This window comes from Eptatretus burgeri, chromosome 6, assembly GCF_056783735.1.
Source record: "Eptatretus burgeri isolate ZD-2024b chromosome 6, Ebu_testis_v1, whole genome shotgun sequence".
NCBI lineage: Eukaryota > Metazoa > Chordata > Myxini > Myxiniformes > Myxinidae > Eptatretus > Eptatretus burgeri.
Window position 1 is genome coordinate 97,317,199 of NC_140966.1, and position 18,344 is coordinate 97,335,542.

Consider the following 18,344-nt stretch of genomic DNA (forward strand, 5'->3'; position numbering starts at 1 on the left):
AACATCCAAGCTTTGTGGTTGAAGGAACTTATGTTGAGTGGACATTGAGATAAAATGTTCTCAAGTTATCTTTATGGATGAATCATCCCCAAGTCCTTCCAGTTCCAGCACAAAAGCATCAAGTTGCATGACATCTTTGGCAGGTTTGAATATATGCTGCATTTGCAAAGCATCTGGAAAACTCGTAAAACACCCAAGACCAGAATCATATCGGCTGTTTATCCAGAGTGTGAATACCCGGTCGCTCTATGGGGATAATAGGTACATATCCATCCAAGAAGAGCTTGGTGATGTGACAGCAAATGAACCATCACAGAAAGGTGTCACATGGCATCTAGAATGCTATAAAATTGCAGTGCACAAATCCATATTGAGCAGCTGAAAAACAGATATGAAGCTGCACTGGAAGCAGGCGAAGTACCTAAACCAATGAAAGTTGGATGACCAGAAAGGATGAACCTCAAAACAACCACCACCACATGAGAACCCATCGTCAACAGAACGTTACATGCGATCTGGTGCCAAACAATACAATAAAAACAACTGCTTCTTCTGTAATGGATCTTCAGAGAAAGGAGCACTCCACCAGATCAGTGAGTTCAACACCGGGGAACAGCTCCGAAAGGCTGTTGAGTTCAGCAATAACCAGCAGTGGAAAGTAAATCTGAGTGCTGCAATCGATCCAAATGATGCCCATACGATTGATATCAAATACCATCTGTGTTGGGTGAAGCACGTTCAGCGAACTCAGGTAGAGCAGGAGAGAGCAGACGACGAAGCAGTAATAACCAAGGTTTCAGCAGACATTGAATTCTTCCACTTGATGAGCAGCCTGCTGAAATCAGGATCTATCCTGGACATGGGTGATGTAGAAGCAGCTTATCAAAATGTCCTCAGAGTCAATGGTTCAAATGATACGCATATATCAAGGAGAGGTTTGAAGCGTAAGCTTGTAGAAAATATTGATGATGTTGAGTTCTGCCGCTCTACGCATATGAATGAACTAGATCGGATGTACACATCAAGAACAAAAAGAGCCGCAATTGACAACCTGGACGAGGCAGCTGGCGATGCGAGCAGCAACATGAAAGCAGTCATTGAAAGTGCCAAGGCAATAAGAAGGGACATCCCTGAAGCTCTATTGCAGCCATGGAAAGTTCAAGGTTCCCTATTAGATGAAAATCAAGTTCCCAACTCGCTGGAGGCATTCATCCGCTGGATCCTAATAGGGCCAATGTTAACACTTGAGTCAACACAAAGAGAGCATAGCATTCAACTAGTAACACGGAACATAGCACAGACTATAATGTTTATATACAAGTCTGATCGTCAGGTGTCCTATGTGCCAAAGCATGAGGAAGCAGGCTTTCGACATCACAATGAGAATCCACTAGTAGTTGGAATTGGTCTGAAAGTTCATCAAGCCACTCGGAGTAAGACCGAGGTGAACATTCTTCATAAGTTTGGGTACTCCATCAACTACGAGCGTGTCCTTCGCATAGAGACGCAACTTGCTCATGCAGTGCTGAAGCTTGCTGCATAGAACAATGGTCTGTATATTCCTGAAACGCTTGTGAAGGGAAGATTCCTCTTCTTTGCAATCGACAACGTCAATGTCGCCGGAGATACACCAGATGGAAAGGGGACGTTACATGCCACTGCCACTGCTGTTTTCCAGTTCCATGACAAACGAAACCAACACCCAAAACGCAATCGCCATTAGAGCAACCATATACTGAGCGATCCCTTTCTAGTCTGGCACCAACAGAACCACAGCTCCTTCCATGTAGTATCAATAGTCAATGTAAGCCCACATCCAACGTAAAGTATGCAGAATGAGGCTGTCTTGAAAAGCTACAGATCTGAGGACCTATATTGGCTTCTCTTTCGTTCATATCATCGTGGGATACCAAATGGATTTCAAACTGAAGCCCAGGTGCGAACAGATGCTACTGAGGAGTGTACTGATCAGACCGAAGATGAGACAGAGACAACCAATGAACATGACTGAGAGGCAGCAAACACATCACAATCATGATAACACAGATGAAATAGGAGGGAGTTATCAAACATGCCCAAATGACAGACTCAGAGGAAATGATCATGAGGACAGCATGGATGAAGATGACTTATCTGACACTGCATTACAATGAACTTGATAGTTTTTGTTTCAACAAATATTTTGACCGATTCACAACAGTTGACTACCGAAGTGTATCCCATAGAACAGATATACTTTATGTGAACCACTAAACATACCATAAAGCATGAACGGTACATGTCTCTAATTGATCGACTTTTAAATAAGAACATTTGCATCTGGATATATGCTCCGTTATGGTTGTTATTGCCAGGGAAATTGGCATAGATACCTGTGGACAATAAAAATCAGTATGTATATATATATGTATATATATATATATATATATATATATATATATATATATATATATATATATATATATATATATATATATAAAAAAGACATATTTGTGTTACAAATGTTACATAGTGTTACAATACACCTTTAAATTGATATGCTACATGCTTTGCTTTATAACAATGTTTGAAAATGGTAGTTGCAACCGAAACAGCGATAATGGTATTTTAGGGGGCCACATTAAAAGCCACCAAAATGTACCAAAAATGCAAAACAAAAATTGGCACCATGATTTTTCTGATTCTCAATGCATCTGTCTGCAATAAAATCCATGGTGCAAAAAATTATCATCCAGTGCCCACGGTATTAGAGTTTCATACATATGCTTCGACACTATGGGGTCTGATGACTGATCAGAAATTTGTTGTATGTAAAAAGTAGATCGCCCAAAAAGTTTTTGCAACATCTCAAGAGAGTCAATCCTTCTCCCCTATGGGGATTTTAATAATTTCTGTTTGAAGCTCTCTGGAACATTCGGCGTAAGGTAAGGCTTTCTTCAACCCCTGTAACCGGATTTGTGATTGTAACCTTTGCTGACCTGAGTAAAATTGAAAGCTTTGGTGTCTAATAACTGTCGCCCTGTAATGCACCCCCACCTTGTACTGCAAGGTAAAGAAGAAGAAAAAAAAAATACTCTTCAGGAACCCATTGCTCTGTGCTTTGATGCTTTAATCAGAAACCCCTTGGTTATGAATCTTTAGCTGTGTTCATCCCATCATTCCCTTTGACCTTCTGAAATAACTCGAGGTCAAGTGATTAATTTCAGTGCTGAGCTCCTTTCTGCCTTTTCCAGCATCTCATCAACTTTTGTGTCACTCTGAGGTCCATCACTCTGGGTTATCGAAGGGATTGAGCTGCAAAAAAAAAAAATATCAGGGTTAGAGTTGCATCGCCTCTCTCGAGCTGATGAACTTTGACATCGCATGTACTATTCGTTTGCGAGGCTAGGTTTTGGTAATTTGTTCACCATTTGAGCACAAGTCCTGCCAGCCGTCGCTTGATCGGTCCGTGGATCGAACATCACGCTTATTATCAATCTCTTCACTGGAACACGAATGAATCACTTCCCCAAATGAAGCAAATTTGCTCACTCAGGTGAGGTAGTCCACAGTGTTTCTAAATTTCTACCTTCACTGATTTATCCAGTTGTATTTACCTCCCAACGAAGGTGGATGGAGGTTATGTTTTCACCCCTGTCTGTCTGTGAACAGGAAATCTCAAAAAGTTGTGGACGGGTTCGGACTAAATTTGGTGGAGAGGTTCGGTGTGCAACAAGGACGAATTGATTCGATTTTGGTGAAGATCCCGATCCAGATCCAGATACGAGAATTTTTTTAAGTGATTCTTCACCATTGTTGTCGGAGTGGTGCCCCGTCCAGGATTGTGCCCAATAGCCAAGGAGACCGCGAAGGCAGCACCAACGCTCTGCACAGAGTATGGTCCCAATGTCCTCCTCCTTCACCATTCAGAGTTGGGGCTAAAAACGATATATAATACGATATATCAAAAAGGTTGTGTGCAGATTCGGATGAAACTTGGTGGACAGGTTGGGCGTCTGACGAAAACGAATTTATTCGATTTTGATGAAGATCCAGATGTGGATCTGATAAAAAAAAATGTTTTTAATGATTCTTCACCATTGAGAGATCGGGCTAAAAACGATATATAGTAGGATATCTCAAAAAAGTTGCGGACAGATTCAGACGAAATTAGGTCGACATGTTGGTGTGATGAAGACAAACGAATTCGATTTTGGTGAAGATCCGAATCTCGGAACGAGAATTAAAAAAATATATGGAAGTAATATATACATATATATATATATATATATATATATATATATATAATCATGATATTTCAAAACGTTGTGGATGAGTTGGTAAGGTGACGAGAACAAGCCGATTCGATTTTGTTTCTGGTCAGGATCCCAATCCGGCCTATTAGTGGGATACAAAACATAAAGTGTTAAGCCTGGTAGAGGTATGCACTCTCCTGAGTTTCATTCTAGTTTATTTGTTTTTTTTCAATCCTCTTAGACCCTTGGTTTTATTCATTTATTAATTTATGGGGTAAAAACAAATGGACAAATCTTCAGAAATGGGACTAATATTGGATCAAGGAATCTGTTCTTACACAAGAGCCTTTTGCCATCTTCTCTTGTGGGTTGTTGTATTTTATGAAATGCTTGGTGTATAGCTCACCGCTTCCTTGTCGCCCTGAGTTCTGCTCTTACACTTGTGCTGCGTGCTGGGAAATTCAGTTTCGGCCTATGTCCCTGGCTCCTGGGATGTTAAGCAAACACCAGCTGCCTACCTGATCCTGCCTGCTTCTTCTTGGGGCCTGCTCTCCTGTCTGCATTTGGCTCGGTGTGCAGCATCCTCGGCTATTTATTCTTCACTTAACTGGTCCAGTGTGAACGACAGTTGTGTAAGTGGGTCCACAGTCGGGATTTGGTTTCTTTGTTTATTAAGTTATTGTGCATAACTGCATTAATTAAATGGGTTTTTGTGTCCAGGATTCTGTCGTGTGTCCTGTACATTATTGAAATATTTCTTTCTTAAAGGCTACCTTTGCATTTGAGTTTCTGACATTTTGCCATGCCAACGGTTTGGTTTGATTGATTATCTCTGGAGGACTAAATTCACAATAATCCTGAGTTTGATTGTGCTCTGTAGAAGCAGGGGATTAACGACCGGAAGTAATGATGCATCACACAACGACCTGGCTAATTGGTTAAATTGGCCTTGTGCCAGTTTCAGCGAGGTCTATTCGTGCCAAACAGTGAAGGAGCACGTTTGAGTGGGGGCTGTCCATGCAACAATTGATTAATTATTCACCTTGGTATCTACTTCAGTTGAAAGCTCTTCCATTTAATTATTTTAAATCCTGGTGTTGGCATTGAAAACTATTAACTTTTCCCTTCCTGGAATTTATTTTTGCTCCCTGGCCTTACCAATCATGTTGTCAGTCACAGTTCCTTTATAGCTTCTCCATCTTCCTCTGGCCTAAAAAAGAAAGCCTTCTTTCCTCAATTCCTACTGCAAACCTTGCTGCTCCAGTTCCTTTCCACCTTTTCGCCTGCATCCACCGCCATTACCGCCTCCTGCACCCACCATGGCCGTCACCATCTCCAACTCCTGCACTCGCCACAGCCGTCACTGACTCCTGCACTCGCCACAGCCGTCACTGACTCCTGCACTCGCCACAGCCGTCACTGACTCCTGCACTCGCCACAGCCGTCACTGACTCCTGCGCTCGCCACAGCCGTCACTGACTCCTGCGCTCGCCACAGCCGTCACTGACTCCTGCGCTCGCCACAGCCGTCACTGACTCCTGCGCTCGCCACAGCCGTCACTGACTCCTGCGCTCGCCACAGCCGTCACTGACTCCTGCGCTCGCCACAGCCGTCACTGACTCCTGCGCTCGCCACAGCCGTCACTGACTCCTGCGCTCGCCACAGCCGTCACTGACTCCTGCGCTCGCCACAGCCGTCACTGACTCCTGCGCTCGCCACAGCCGTCACTGACTCCTGCGCTCGCCACAGCCGTCACTGACTCCTGCGCTCGCCACAGCCGTCACTGACTCCTGCGCTCGCCACAGCCGTCACTGACTCCTGCGCTCGCCACAGCCGTCACCGACTCCTGCGCTCGCCACAGCCGTCACCGACTCCTGCGCTCGCCACAGCCGTCACCGACTCCTGCGCTCGCCACAGCCGTCACCGACTCCTGCGCTCGCCACAGCCGTCACCGACTCCTGCGCTCGCCACAGCCGTCACCGACTCCTGCGCTCGCCACAGCCGTCACCGACTCCTGCGCTCGCCACAGCCGTCACCGACTCCTGCGCTCGCCACAGCCGTCACCGACTCCTGCGCTCGCCACAGCCGTCACCGACTCCTGCGCTCGCCACAGCCGTCACCGACTCCTGCGCTCGCCACAGCCGTCACCGACTCCTGCGCTCGCCACAGCCGTCACCGACTCCTGCGCTCGCCACAGCCGTCACCGACTCCTGCGCTCGCCACAGCCGTCACCGACTCCTGCGCTCGCCACAGCCGTCACCGACTCCTGCGCTCGCCACAGCCGTCACCGACTCCTGCGCTCGCCACAGCCGTCACCGACTCCTGCGCTCGCCACAGCCGTCACCGACTCCTGCGCTCGCCACAGCCGTCACCGACTCCTGCGCTCGCCACAGCCGTCACCGACTCCTGCGCTCGCCACAGCCGTCACCGACTCCTGCGCTCGCCACAGCCGTCACCGACTCCTGCGCTCGCCACAGCCGTCACCGACTCCTGCGCTCGCCACAGCCGTCACCGACTCCTGCGCTCGCCACAGCCGTCACCGACTCCTGCGCTCGCCACAGCCGTCACCGACTCCTGCGCTCGCCACAGCCGTCACCGACCCCTGCGCTCGCCACAGCCGTCACCGACTCCTGCGCTCGCCACAGCCGTCACCGACTCCTGCGCTCGCCACAGCCGTCACCGACTCCTGCGCTCGCCACAGCCGTCACCGACTCCTGCGCTCGCCACAGCCGTCACCGACTCCTGCGCTCGCCACAGCCGTCACCGACTCCTGCGCTCGCCACAGCCGTCACCGACTCCTGCGCTCGCCACAGCCGTCACCGACTCCTGCGCTCGCCACAGCCGTCACCGACTCCTGCGCTCGCCACAGCCGTCACCGACTCCTGCGCTCGCCACAGCCGTCACCGACTCCTGCGCTCGCCACAGCCGTCACCGACTCCTGCGCTCGCCACAGCCGTCACCGACTCCTGCGCTCGCCACAGCCGTCACCGACTCCTGCGCTCGCCACAGCCGTCACCGACTCTGCGCTCGCCACAGCCGTCACCGACTCCTGCGCTCGCCACAGCCGTCACCGACTCCTGCGCTGCGCCACAGCCGTCACCGACTCCTGCGCTCGCCACAGCCGTCACCTACTCCTGCGCACGCCACAGCCGTCACCGACTCCTGCGCTCGCCACAGCCGTCACCGACTCCTGCGCTGCGCCACAGCCGTCACCGACTCCTGCGCTCGCCACAGCCGTCACCGACTCCTGCGCTCGCCACAGCCGTCACCGACTCCTGCGCTCGCCACAGCCGTCACCGACTCCTGCGCTCGCCACAGCCGTCACCGACTCCTGCGCTCGCCACAGCCGTCACCGACTCCTGCGCTCGCCACAGCCGTCACCGACTCCTGCGCTCGCCACAGCCGTCACCGACTCCTGCGCTCGCCACAGCCGTCACCGACTCCTGCGCTCGCCACAGCCGTCACCCACTCCTGCGCTCGCCACAGCCGTCACCGACTCCTGCGCTCGCCACAGCCGTCACCGACTCCCTCTCTCGCCACAGCCGTCACCGACTCCTGCGCTCGCCACAGCCGTCACCGACTCCTGCGCTCGCCACAGCCGTCACCGACTCCTGCGCTCGCCACAGCCGTCACCGACTCCTGCGCTCGCCACAGCCGTCACCGACTCCTGCGCTCGCCACAGCCGTCACCGACTCCTGCGCTCGCCACAGCCGTCACCGACTCCTGCGCTCGCCACAGCCGTCACCGACTCCTGCGCTCGCCACAGCCGTCACCGACTCCTGCGCTCGCCACAGCCGTCACCGACTCCTGCGCTCGCCACAGCCGTCACCGACTCCTGCGCTCGCCACAGCCGTCACCGACTCCTGCGCTCGCCACAGCCGTCACCGACTCCTGCGCTCGCCACAGCCGTCACCGACTCCTGCGCTCGCCACAGCCGTCACCGACTCCTGCGCTCGCCACAGCCGTCACCGACTCCTGCGCTCGCCACAGCCGTCACCGACTCCTGCGCTCGCCACAGCCGTCACCGACTCCTGCGCTCGCCACAGCCGTCACCGGCGCGTGCGTGCGCCACAGCCGTCACCGCCTCCTGCGCTCGCCACAGCCGTCACCGACTCCTGCGCTCGCCACAGCCGTCACCGACTCCTGCGCTCGCCACAGCCGTCACCGACTCCTGCGCTCGCCACAGCCGTCACCGACTCCTGCGCTGCCATGCAGCCGTCACCGACTCCTGCGCTCGCCACAGCCGTCACCGACTCCTGCGCTCGCCACAGCCGTCACCGACTCCCTGCGCTCGCCACAGCCGTCACCGACTCCTGCGCTCGCCACAGCCGTCACCGACTCCTGCGCTCGCCACAGCCGTCACCGACTCCTGCGCTGCGCCACAGCCGTCACCGACTCCTGCGCTGCGCCACAGCCGTCACCGACTCCTGCGCTCGCCACAGCCGTCACCGACTCCTGCGCTCGCCACAGCCGTCACCGACTCCTGCGCTCGCCACAGCCGTCACCGACTCCTGCGCTCGCCACAGCCGTCACCGACTCCTGCGCTCGCCACAGCCGTCACCGACTCCTGCGCTCGCCACAGCCGTCACCGACTCCTGCGCTCGCCACAGCCGTCACCGACTCCTGCGCTCGCCACAGCCGTCACCGACTCCTGCGCTCGCCACAGCCGTCACCGACTCCTGCGCTCGCCACAGCCGTCACCGACTCCTGCGCTCGCCACAGCCGTCACCGACTCCTGCGCTCGCCACAGCCGTCACCGACTCCTGCGCTCGCCACAGCCGTCACCGACTCCTGCGCTCGCCACAGCCGTCACCGACTCCTGCGCTCGCCACAGCCGTCACCGACTCCTGCGCTCGCCACAGCCGTCACCGACTCCTGCGCTCGCCACAGCCGTCACCGACTCCTGCGCTCGCCACAGCCGTCACCGACTCCTGCGCTCGCCACAGCCGTCACCGACTCCTGCGCTCGCCACAGCCGTCACCGACTCCTGCGCTCGCCACAGCCGTCACCGACTCCTGCGCTCGCCACCGCCGTCACCGACTCCTGCGCTCGCCACAGCCGTCACCGACTCCTGCGCTCGCCACAGCCGTCACCGACTCCTGCGCTCGCCACAGCCGTCACCGACTCCTGCGCTCGCCACAGCCGTCACCGACTCCTGCGCTCGCCACAGCCGTCCACCGACTCCTGCGCTCGCCACAGCCGTCACCGACTCCTGCGCTCGCCACAGCCGTCACCGACTCCTGCGCTCGCCACAGCCGTCACCGACTCCTGCGCTCGCCACAGCCGTCACCGACTCCTGCGCTCGCCACAGCCGTCACCGACTCCTGCGCTCGCCACAGCCGTCACCGACTCCTGCGCTCGCCACAGCCGTCACCGACTCCTGCGCTCGCCACAGCCGTCACCGACTCCTGCGCTCGCCACAGCCGTCACCGACTCCTGCGCTCGCCACAGCCGTCACCGACTCCTGCGCTCGCCACAGCCGTCACCGACTCCTGCGCTCGCCACAGCCGTCACCGACTCCTGCGCTCGCCACAGCCGTCACCGACTCCTGCGCTCGCCACAGCCGTCACCGACTCCTGCGCTCGCCACAGCCGTCACCGACTCCTGCGCTCGCCACAGCCGTCACCGACTCCTGCGCTCGCCACAGCCGTCACCGACTCCTGCGCTCGCCACAGCCCCCACCGACTCCTGCGCTCGCCACAGCCGTCACCGACTCCTGCGCTCGCCACAGCCGTCACCGACTCCTGCGCTCGCCACAGCCGTCACCGACTCCTGCGCTCGCCACAGCCGTCACCGACTCCTGCGCTCGCCACAGCCGTCACCGACTCCTGCGCTCGCCACAGCCGTCACCGACTCCTGCGCTCGCCACAGCCGTCACCGACTCCCTGCGCTCGCCACAGCCGTCACCGTCTCCTGCGCTCGCCACCGCCGTCACCGACTCCTGCGCTCGCCACAGCCGTCACCGACTCCTGCGCTGCGCCACAGCCGTCACCGACTCCTGCGCTCGCCACAGCCGTCACCGACTCCTGCGCTCGCCACAGCCGTCACCGACTCCTGCGCTCGCCACAGCCGTCACCGACTCCTGCGCTCGCCACAGCCGTCACCGACTCCTGCGCTCGCCACAGCCGTCACCGACTCCTGCGCTCGCCACAGCCGTCACCGACTCCTGCGCTCGCCACAGCCGTCACCGACTCCTGCGCTCGCCACAGCCGTCACCGACTCCTGCGCTCGCCACAGCCGTCACCGACTCCTGCGCTCGCCACAGCCGTCACCGACTCCTGCGCTCGCCACAGCCGTCACCGACTCCTGCGCTCGCCACAGCCGTCACCGACTCCTGCGCTCGCCACAGCCGTCACCGACTCCTGCGCTCGCCACAGCCGTCACCGACTCCTGCGCTCGCCACAGCCGTCACCGACTCCTGCGCTCGCCACAGCCGTCACCGACTCCTGCGCTCGCCACAGCCGTCACCGACTCCTGCGCTCGCCACAGCCGTCACCGACTCCTGCGCTCGCCACAGCCGTCACCGACTCCTGCGCTCGCCACAGCCGTCACCGACTCCTGCGCTCGCCACAGCCGTCACCGACTCCTGCGCTCGCCACAGCCGTCACCGACTCCTGCGCTCGCCACAGCCGTCACCGACTCCTGCGCTCGCCACAGCCGTCACCGACTCCTGCGCTCGCCACAGCCGTCACCGACTCCTGCGCTCGCCCCAGCCGTCCCCGACTCCTGCGCTCGCCACAGCCGTCACCGACTCCTGCGCTCGCCACAGCCGTCACCGACTCCTGCGCTCGCCACAGCCGTCACCGACTCCTGCGCTCGCCACAGCCGTCACCGACTCCTGCGCTCGCCACAGCCGTCACCGACTCCTGCGCTCGCCACCGCCGTCACCGACTCCTGCGCTCGCCACAGCCGTCACCCGACTCCTCCGCTCGCCCCAGCCGCCACCGCCTCCTCCGCCCGCCCCAGCCGCCACCGACTCCTGCCCTCGCCACAGCCGTCACCGACTCCTGCGCTCGCCACAGCCGTCACCGACTCCTGCGCTCGCCACAGCCGTCACCGACTCCTGCGCTCGCCACAGCCGTCACCGACTCCTGCGCTCGCCACAGCCGTCACCGACTCCTGCGCTCCCCACACCCGCCACCGACTCCTGCGCTCGCCACAGCCGTCACCGACTCCTGCGCTCGCCACAGCCGTCACCGACTCCTGCGCTCGCCACAGCCGTCACCGACTCCTGCGCTCGCCACAGCCGTCACCGACTCCTGCGCTCGCCACAGCCGTCACCGACTCCTGCGCTCGCCACAGCCGTCACCGACTCCTGCGCTCGCCACAGCCGTCACCGACTCCTGCGCTCGCCACAGCCGTCACCGACTCCTGCGCTCGCCACAGCCGTCACCGACTCCTGCGCTCGCCACAGCCGTCACCGACCCCTGCGCTCGCCACAGCCGTCACCGACTCCTGCGCTCGCCACAGCCGTCACCGACTCCTGCGCTCGCCACAGCCGTCACCGACTCCTGCGCTCGCCACAGCCGTCACCGACTCCTGCGCTCGCCACAGCCGTCACCGACTCTGCGCTCGCCACAGCCGTCACCCGACTCCTGCGCTGCGCCACAGCCGTCACCGACTCCTGCGCTCGCCACAGCCGTCACCGACTCCTGCGCTCGCCACAGCCGTCACCGACTCCTGCGCTCGCCACAGCCGTCACCGACTCCTGCGCTCGCCACAGCCGTCACCGACTCCTGCGCTCGCCACAGCCGTCACCGACTCCTGCGCTCGCCACAGCCGTCACCGACTCCTGCGCTCGCCACAGCCGTCACCGACTCCTGCGCTCGCCACAGCCGTCACCGACTCCTGCGCTCGCCACAGCCGTCACCGACTCCTGCGCTGCGCCACAGCCGTCACCGACTCCTGCGCTCGCCACAGCCGTCACCGACTCCTGCGCTCGCCACAGCCGTCACCGACTCCTGCGCTCGCCACAGCCGTCACCGACTCCTGCGCTCGCCACAGCCGTCACCGACTCCTGCGCTCGCCACAGCCGTCACCGACTCCCTGCGCTCGCCACAGCCGTCACCGACTCCTGCGCTCGCCACAGCCGTCACCGACTCCTGCGCTCGCCACAGCCGTCACCGACTCCTGCGCTCGCCACAGCCGTCACCGACTCCTGCGCTCGCCACAGCCGTCACCGACTCCTGCGCTCGCCACAGCCGTCACCGACTCCTGCGCTCGCCACAGCCGTCACCGACTCCTGCGCTCGCCACAGCCGTCACCGACTCCTGCGCTCGCCACGGCCGTCACCGACTCCTGCGCTCGCCACAGCCGTCACCGACTCCTGCGCTCGCCACAGCCGTCACCGACTCCTGCGCTCGCCACAGCCGTCACCGACTCCTGCGCTCGCCACAGCCGTCACCGACTCCTGCGCTCGCCACAGCCGTCACCGACTCCTGCGCTCGCCACAGCCGTCACCGACTCCTGCGCTCGCCACAGCCGTCACCGACTCCTGCGCTCGCCACAGCCGTCACCGACTCCTGCGCTCGCCACAGCCGTCACCGACTCCTGCGCTCGCCACAGCCGGCACCGACTCCTGCGCTGCGCCCCCGCCTTCACCGACTCCTGCGCTCGCCACAGCCGTCACCGACTCCTGCGCTCGCCACAGCCGTCACCGACTCCTGCGCTCGCCACAGCCGTCACCGACTCCTGCGCTCGCCACAGCCGTCACCGACTCCTGCGCTCGCCACAGCCGCCACCGACTCCTGCGCTCGCCACAGCCGCCACCGACTCCTGCGCTCGCCACAGCCGCCACCGACTCCTGCGCTCGCCACAGCCGCCACCGACTCCTGCGCTCGCCACAGCCGCCACCGACTCCTGCGCTCGCCACAGCCGCCACCGACTCCTGCGCTCGCCACAGCCGCCACCGACTCCTGCGCTCGCCACAGCCGCCACCGACTCCTGCGCTGCGCCACAGCCGTCACCGACTCCTGCGCTCGCCACAGCCGTCACCGACTCCTGCGCTCGCCACAGCCGTCACCGACTCCTGCGCTCGCCACAGCCGTCACCGACTCCTGCGCCCGCCACAGCCGTCACCGACTCCTGCGCCCGCCACAGCCGCCACCGACTCCTGCGCCCGCCACAGCCGCCACCGACTCCTGCGCCCGCCACAGCCGCCACCGACTCCTGCGCCCGCCACAGCCGCCACCGACTCCTGCGCCCGCCACAGCCGCCACCGACTCCTGCGCCCGCCACAGCCGCCACCATCACCTACGCCCGCCATGCTGTTCCCACTGCCTCCACTCACCATGCCCTCAACTGTGCAATTAACTTCCGGAATGTTTTACCTTCCCAAGGTTCTATTTTAATGAAAATTGTAATTTAATTTTTTTTTTCAATTACACAAGTTTTAAGGCTTTCCAAACACAGGGTTTCTCGATTGTGAAATCTTCTCTACTTCTTCAAAATCTGCTTTTTGCGAGTTAATATACTTGTTGCTGTGTTTGAACATGGGGAGTACCTGCTGAAATCTATCTATTTGGGTTCTTGCCGCCATCTTTGTTCTTTGTTCCTTCACATTTATTTCTCAATTTTTTTTTTCTTTATTCATTCTAATTCTTGCTTTTTCCTATCTCTTCCTCTCTTTCGTTATCTATCTCTCTCAGGAGAAGGGAATTCTTGCAGAATTTTTTTCTCACCGAGCTGTACCTGGATGGGTTTGAGGGTTGTGGAGTAACGGCTGAAACCCGAATCCTATCCAGACTCCTCCTGATGACTCCATCTTTGCTCTTTACTTATTCAGGTACCTTCTTGGTCTTCCGTTTCGTATAACAAGATGCCGACAATGTGGTCTCCCGCACTTAAAATTTCACTGTTGAGTGTTGACGTGCTTTTAGTGTTGATACAGCATCATTTACAAATTTTAACAACAAACTAATGGTTTTCATTTTGGGGTTGGGAAAATAAACACAAAGTGCAGTTTTTATCGTAGTCATTAGAAAGGAATGTGTGGTATGACTTTCAACTTCAGACAATCCAAATTTTCCAAAAAAATAAACGGTAATAGGTTGGCAATCCATCCCGTGAGACAATTTTGTTTGAGATCATTTTTGCAAAAAAGACATATGTGAACATCACAATCTCCTCTCAGAAAGATGTGCCGGTGACCCGAATACAACACCAAGAGGATCAAGTCCTTATCTAAATCTACTATGCTCAGGACACATTTTCTGTGAACTGTACTCTCAGCGTAATCACTTAGCTTGCTCGGAGGCATAAATGCACTCACACTCAATTGCAGGCATTGTCCCTTGCAAATGTCATCCTCAGCTATAATGTGCGTACTTTGAAAATAAAAACATTATCTGAAGTGCACTCCACTAAGATAATGAAAGGAAACTGTTTTATGTGAAAGTAAGAAACTTTTATCAGGCAAAATTGCAGTGACATCATGACTTCTTCAAGGAAGGAAGCATTGATATTTTGAAAGGCATTTTCTGGAAGTGACTTGTCGATGCCGATTTTTGCACTGAATTCTGATGATTTCTCGACTTCTGTTGAAACTTTTGTAATTGCGCGATTTCACATTTGTCAATTGCAGATTCAGCTGCAAGCGCTGTATTTAAGCCTTTGTGGTTCTCGTGGTAGCTCCATTGCCTAATTGATGCACCAAGAGCTACACTTGAGTTGAAGACTGTGCAAGGAGGAGTAGGACATTGTCATGTGCTGTTTGACAAAATGAATGATTCTCCCAGAGGATCAAAATAAATTTCCTATTTTAATTCCAGTCACCTATCCAGCCATTGTGCTGTCATTAAACCAAGAAGGCATTGGCCCAGCACTAAATGTTGAGTGCCTGTTGAGGAAATAAAATTGGTATTACTTCGAGCCAGGACTACATTGATTCTCATGCCTCCAAGAGACGCGCATTGAAGTACAGGAAGCATGGCATTTCACGATGGCTAGTTATGACCTGATGTGCTATGCTTTCCATGCCAAACAGAGTCACACCACATACAGCCAAAGTGGCATTACTGATTTTTTTTTTTTTTTTTTTTTTTTTTTTGTATACCTTGGTCGAGGCTCGTATGAGAGCTAACACACAAATCACAGCAAGGAGGCATGAGACAAGAGGGGCGGGAGTGGAAGGGACAAAACAGTGGGGAACAGACACATTAGGTGAACTGTGGAAGGGAGAGGGATGGGGATGGGAGAGGGAACATGGCGAAGAGAAGATGGACATTTCAGGGACTTTCAGGAAGGAAAGCAGGAGAAATGAAGGAAGTGGGCTTGGGTGGATTATCGGGGGTAGAAAAGATCGAGGATTTGGATGGGGGAAGATAAGAGGTGGTGGTGAACAGCTGTTTTGAAAGCCTGGAGGGAAGAATGGGAAAGAATAGAGTGAGGAAGTTTATTCCAAAGGCGGGAAAAAAGAGGAATGAAAGAGTGAAGATGAGCAGTGATTCGTGATTTTGGTAGTTTTACCAGAAGGGGGTTGTTGGCGGACCTTGAGCGCCCGGTGGAAATGTGGTGGGGACAAATCGCAGAGAGAGCAGGGGGGGCAAGGCTGGAGAGGAGTCGGTAGAAGACAGAAAGACCACCGACCAACCTGCGGTGATTGAGTGAGAGGCCCAAAGACTCAGCTTCATTGCGGGAGATGCCGATGATCTTAAATGCCCTGATTTCGACAGCGTGAAGCCGAGAAAGGTGGGAGGCAGGAGCACCAGCCCAGAGGGGAGAGCAGTACTCCATCAGGCTACGGACAAAAGCTTTGTAAGTGGTCAGGAGCTCAAGAGGGCCGAGGAAGGACTTAGCACGACGGAGGATTCCCAGTCGGCGACTGGCTTTTGAGGCGAGGTTGGAAATGTGACTTTCCCAGGAAAGGTCATGGCAGATTGTGAGACCTAGAAGCTTGAAAGAAAAGACTTCTTCCAGAGGATTGTTGAGAAAGTGGATGGGGGGTTTTTCTAAACGGTCCTTTCGAAGAGACATAGTGAGAGTGTGAGATTTGTCTGGATTGAAAGACATGTTCCACGTGTTGGACCAGTTTGTGATTTTATCCAGATCTGCAGTGAGTGAAGAAGCTGCTGCTTGCCAGTCTGAGGGATGACAGATGGTACGGCAGAGGGTGGAGTCGTCGGCAAAGAGAAATAGAGGATTTTCCAGAGAGTCCGAGAGATCATTGATGAAAACCAGAAAAAGAACAGGGCCCAGAACGCTACCTTGAGGAACTCCAGCCTGCACAGGAAGAGGGGATGAAAGAACTCCATTTAGGGCCACACGTTGACTGCGACAGGAGAGGAAGTCTGCGAGCCATGAGTGAAGATGGCCTTGAATACCATGGGAAGAGAGTTTGGTGAGTAAGGCAGGGTGCCAGACTGTGTCAAAAGCACGTGATATGTCCAGGGATACGGCTCGGATTTCCTGTCTGGCATTGAGGACCTCCATCCATTGATGGGAGAGCAGAAGCAGCATATCCAGGGTAGAGTGACCTGGTCTGAAACCAAATTGATGATTGGAAATCAAGCCATTGGAGAAGAGGAAGGATTTCATATCTGAGGCGATGATGGATTCCATCGCCTTGCTGATGATTGGGAGAAGGCTGATTGGTCTGTAGTTATAGGGATCTGTTTTTGCACCTTTTTTATGCAGGGCAGTGATGTTAGCAGATTTCCAAGCAGATGGCAGATGACCTTGGGCAAATGAGAGGGTGAATAGAACAGAGAGAGGGTGAGCAAGAGCAGAAGAGCAGGCTTTGAGGACACGTGGGCTGATGCCGTCTGGACCGGTTGCAGAATCTGACTGGAGGTTTGAAAGCAAGTTCTCCACCTTGTCAGGAGAAAAGGATACAGAGTCCAGGGACAGTTGGGTGCGACTGGGTAAAGTGGGTAGAGATAGTGATGGGTTTAGGACACAAGATTTAGCTGCAAACACCGAGTTTAGACATTCAGCTTTATCACGTGTGGAATCAGCAGTGCGGCCATTTGAGGTAAGGGAGGGGATGGAGGGGGAACATACACCAGAAACAGATTTGATTAAACGCCACCAGGATTTTGAGGAGGGAGAGAGGTTTGAGAGTTCAGACTTGAGATGAGAAAGATGTTGTTTTCTGGCTCTCCTGAGGGTAGATACACACTTGTTCCGAGCTTTGTGGAAAGAACTGAGATTGCCCTCAGTTGGGTTTGCTTTCCATGAGGCAAAGGCAAGTTGTTTCAGGACAACTGCCTCGCCACAAGCTTCAGTAAACCAAGGGCGGGAGGAAGGGAAAGACAACTGAACACGAGAGGGGATAAATCTGTGCATGAGGGAGAGCAAGTTTCTTTGAAAGAATTCCCAGGATGAGTTGATGTTTGAGAAAGTAGTGATAGGAGACCAGTCTGTCAGTTTGATGGCTGCTCGGAGACCCTGCCAGTCGGCTTGAGTGAAATGCCAGACTCGACGGCGGTGAGGTGGTTCTCTGATAACAGCCAGAGAGATGTCCACTTTGACAAGGACGTGGTCAGAAGAACCAATTGGAGCGAAGGAAGAGCAGCAGATATTGTCAGGGAAATTTGTCAAAATCAGATCCAGAAGAGATGGAGTACCATTGGTTGAGATCCGGGTCGGGAAGTTGACCGATTGAGTCAGTCCCAATGAGTCGCAGAAAGCTTTTGCTGAGGTGCCATGGCAGGTGAGAGAGGTACCCACACCTAGCCAACTGGCGTGATGACAATTGAAGTCACCACATAAGAGGAAGAGAGAGTTTGGATGAGAAGATAGAAGATGGTCCATGTTTTCGGATAGTGAGGTGTAGATGGAGTCATCACTGTTCGGTGGACGGTACAGTACACATATAAACATGAGGTTGGAGTGGAGGGGAAGCCGAAGCCAGAGGTATTCCTGGGGGTGTGGGGGAGTGAGAGCAGTGCATGGAGAGTGAGGAATAGAGTCTTTGATGAAGGGAGCAACACCTCCACCAGGACGAGGCTCAGGTCTGTCATACCGTAAGAGGGAGTAGCCAGGGAGAGATACTTGGGAGTCATACACGTCTTGGGAGAGGAAAGTTTCTGTTAGGCAGATAATGTCTGGTTTGTCAGTGGCAACCTGTATGGAAAGATCTGAAAGGTTTGAGCGAAGGCCCCGGATATT

At 55.5% G+C, this 18,344-nt stretch overlaps 1 protein-coding gene across 25 annotated transcripts in view; it reads left to right on the plus strand.

Annotated features, from left to right (window-relative positions):
* The window catches only part of LOC147025419 (uncharacterized), an 81,182-nt gene that overhangs the window by 55,349 nt on the left and 7,489 nt on the right, over positions 1-18,344 (plus strand). For 18 of the 25 annotated variants that reach the window (XR_015059517.1, XR_015059508.1, XR_015059507.1 and 15 more), the window contains 2 exons: positions 4,701-4,867; positions 13,883-14,019. The exons of 2 other annotated variants lie outside the window; for them this stretch is intronic. Coding sequence is in view for 2 of the 23 variants with exons in the window: in XM_085886385.1 (XP_085742511.1) it covers positions 4,701-4,806; positions 13,883-14,019; positions 14,818-14,864 (290 nt within the window). In the remaining 21 variants the exon portion in view is untranslated. Of the gene's footprint in view, positions 1-4,700; positions 4,868-13,882; positions 14,020-14,817; positions 16,248-18,344 lie in introns of those variants that run through there. 5 more of the 25 variants (XR_015059506.1, XM_085886386.1, XR_015059505.1 and 2 more) reach the window with 3 other exon arrangements.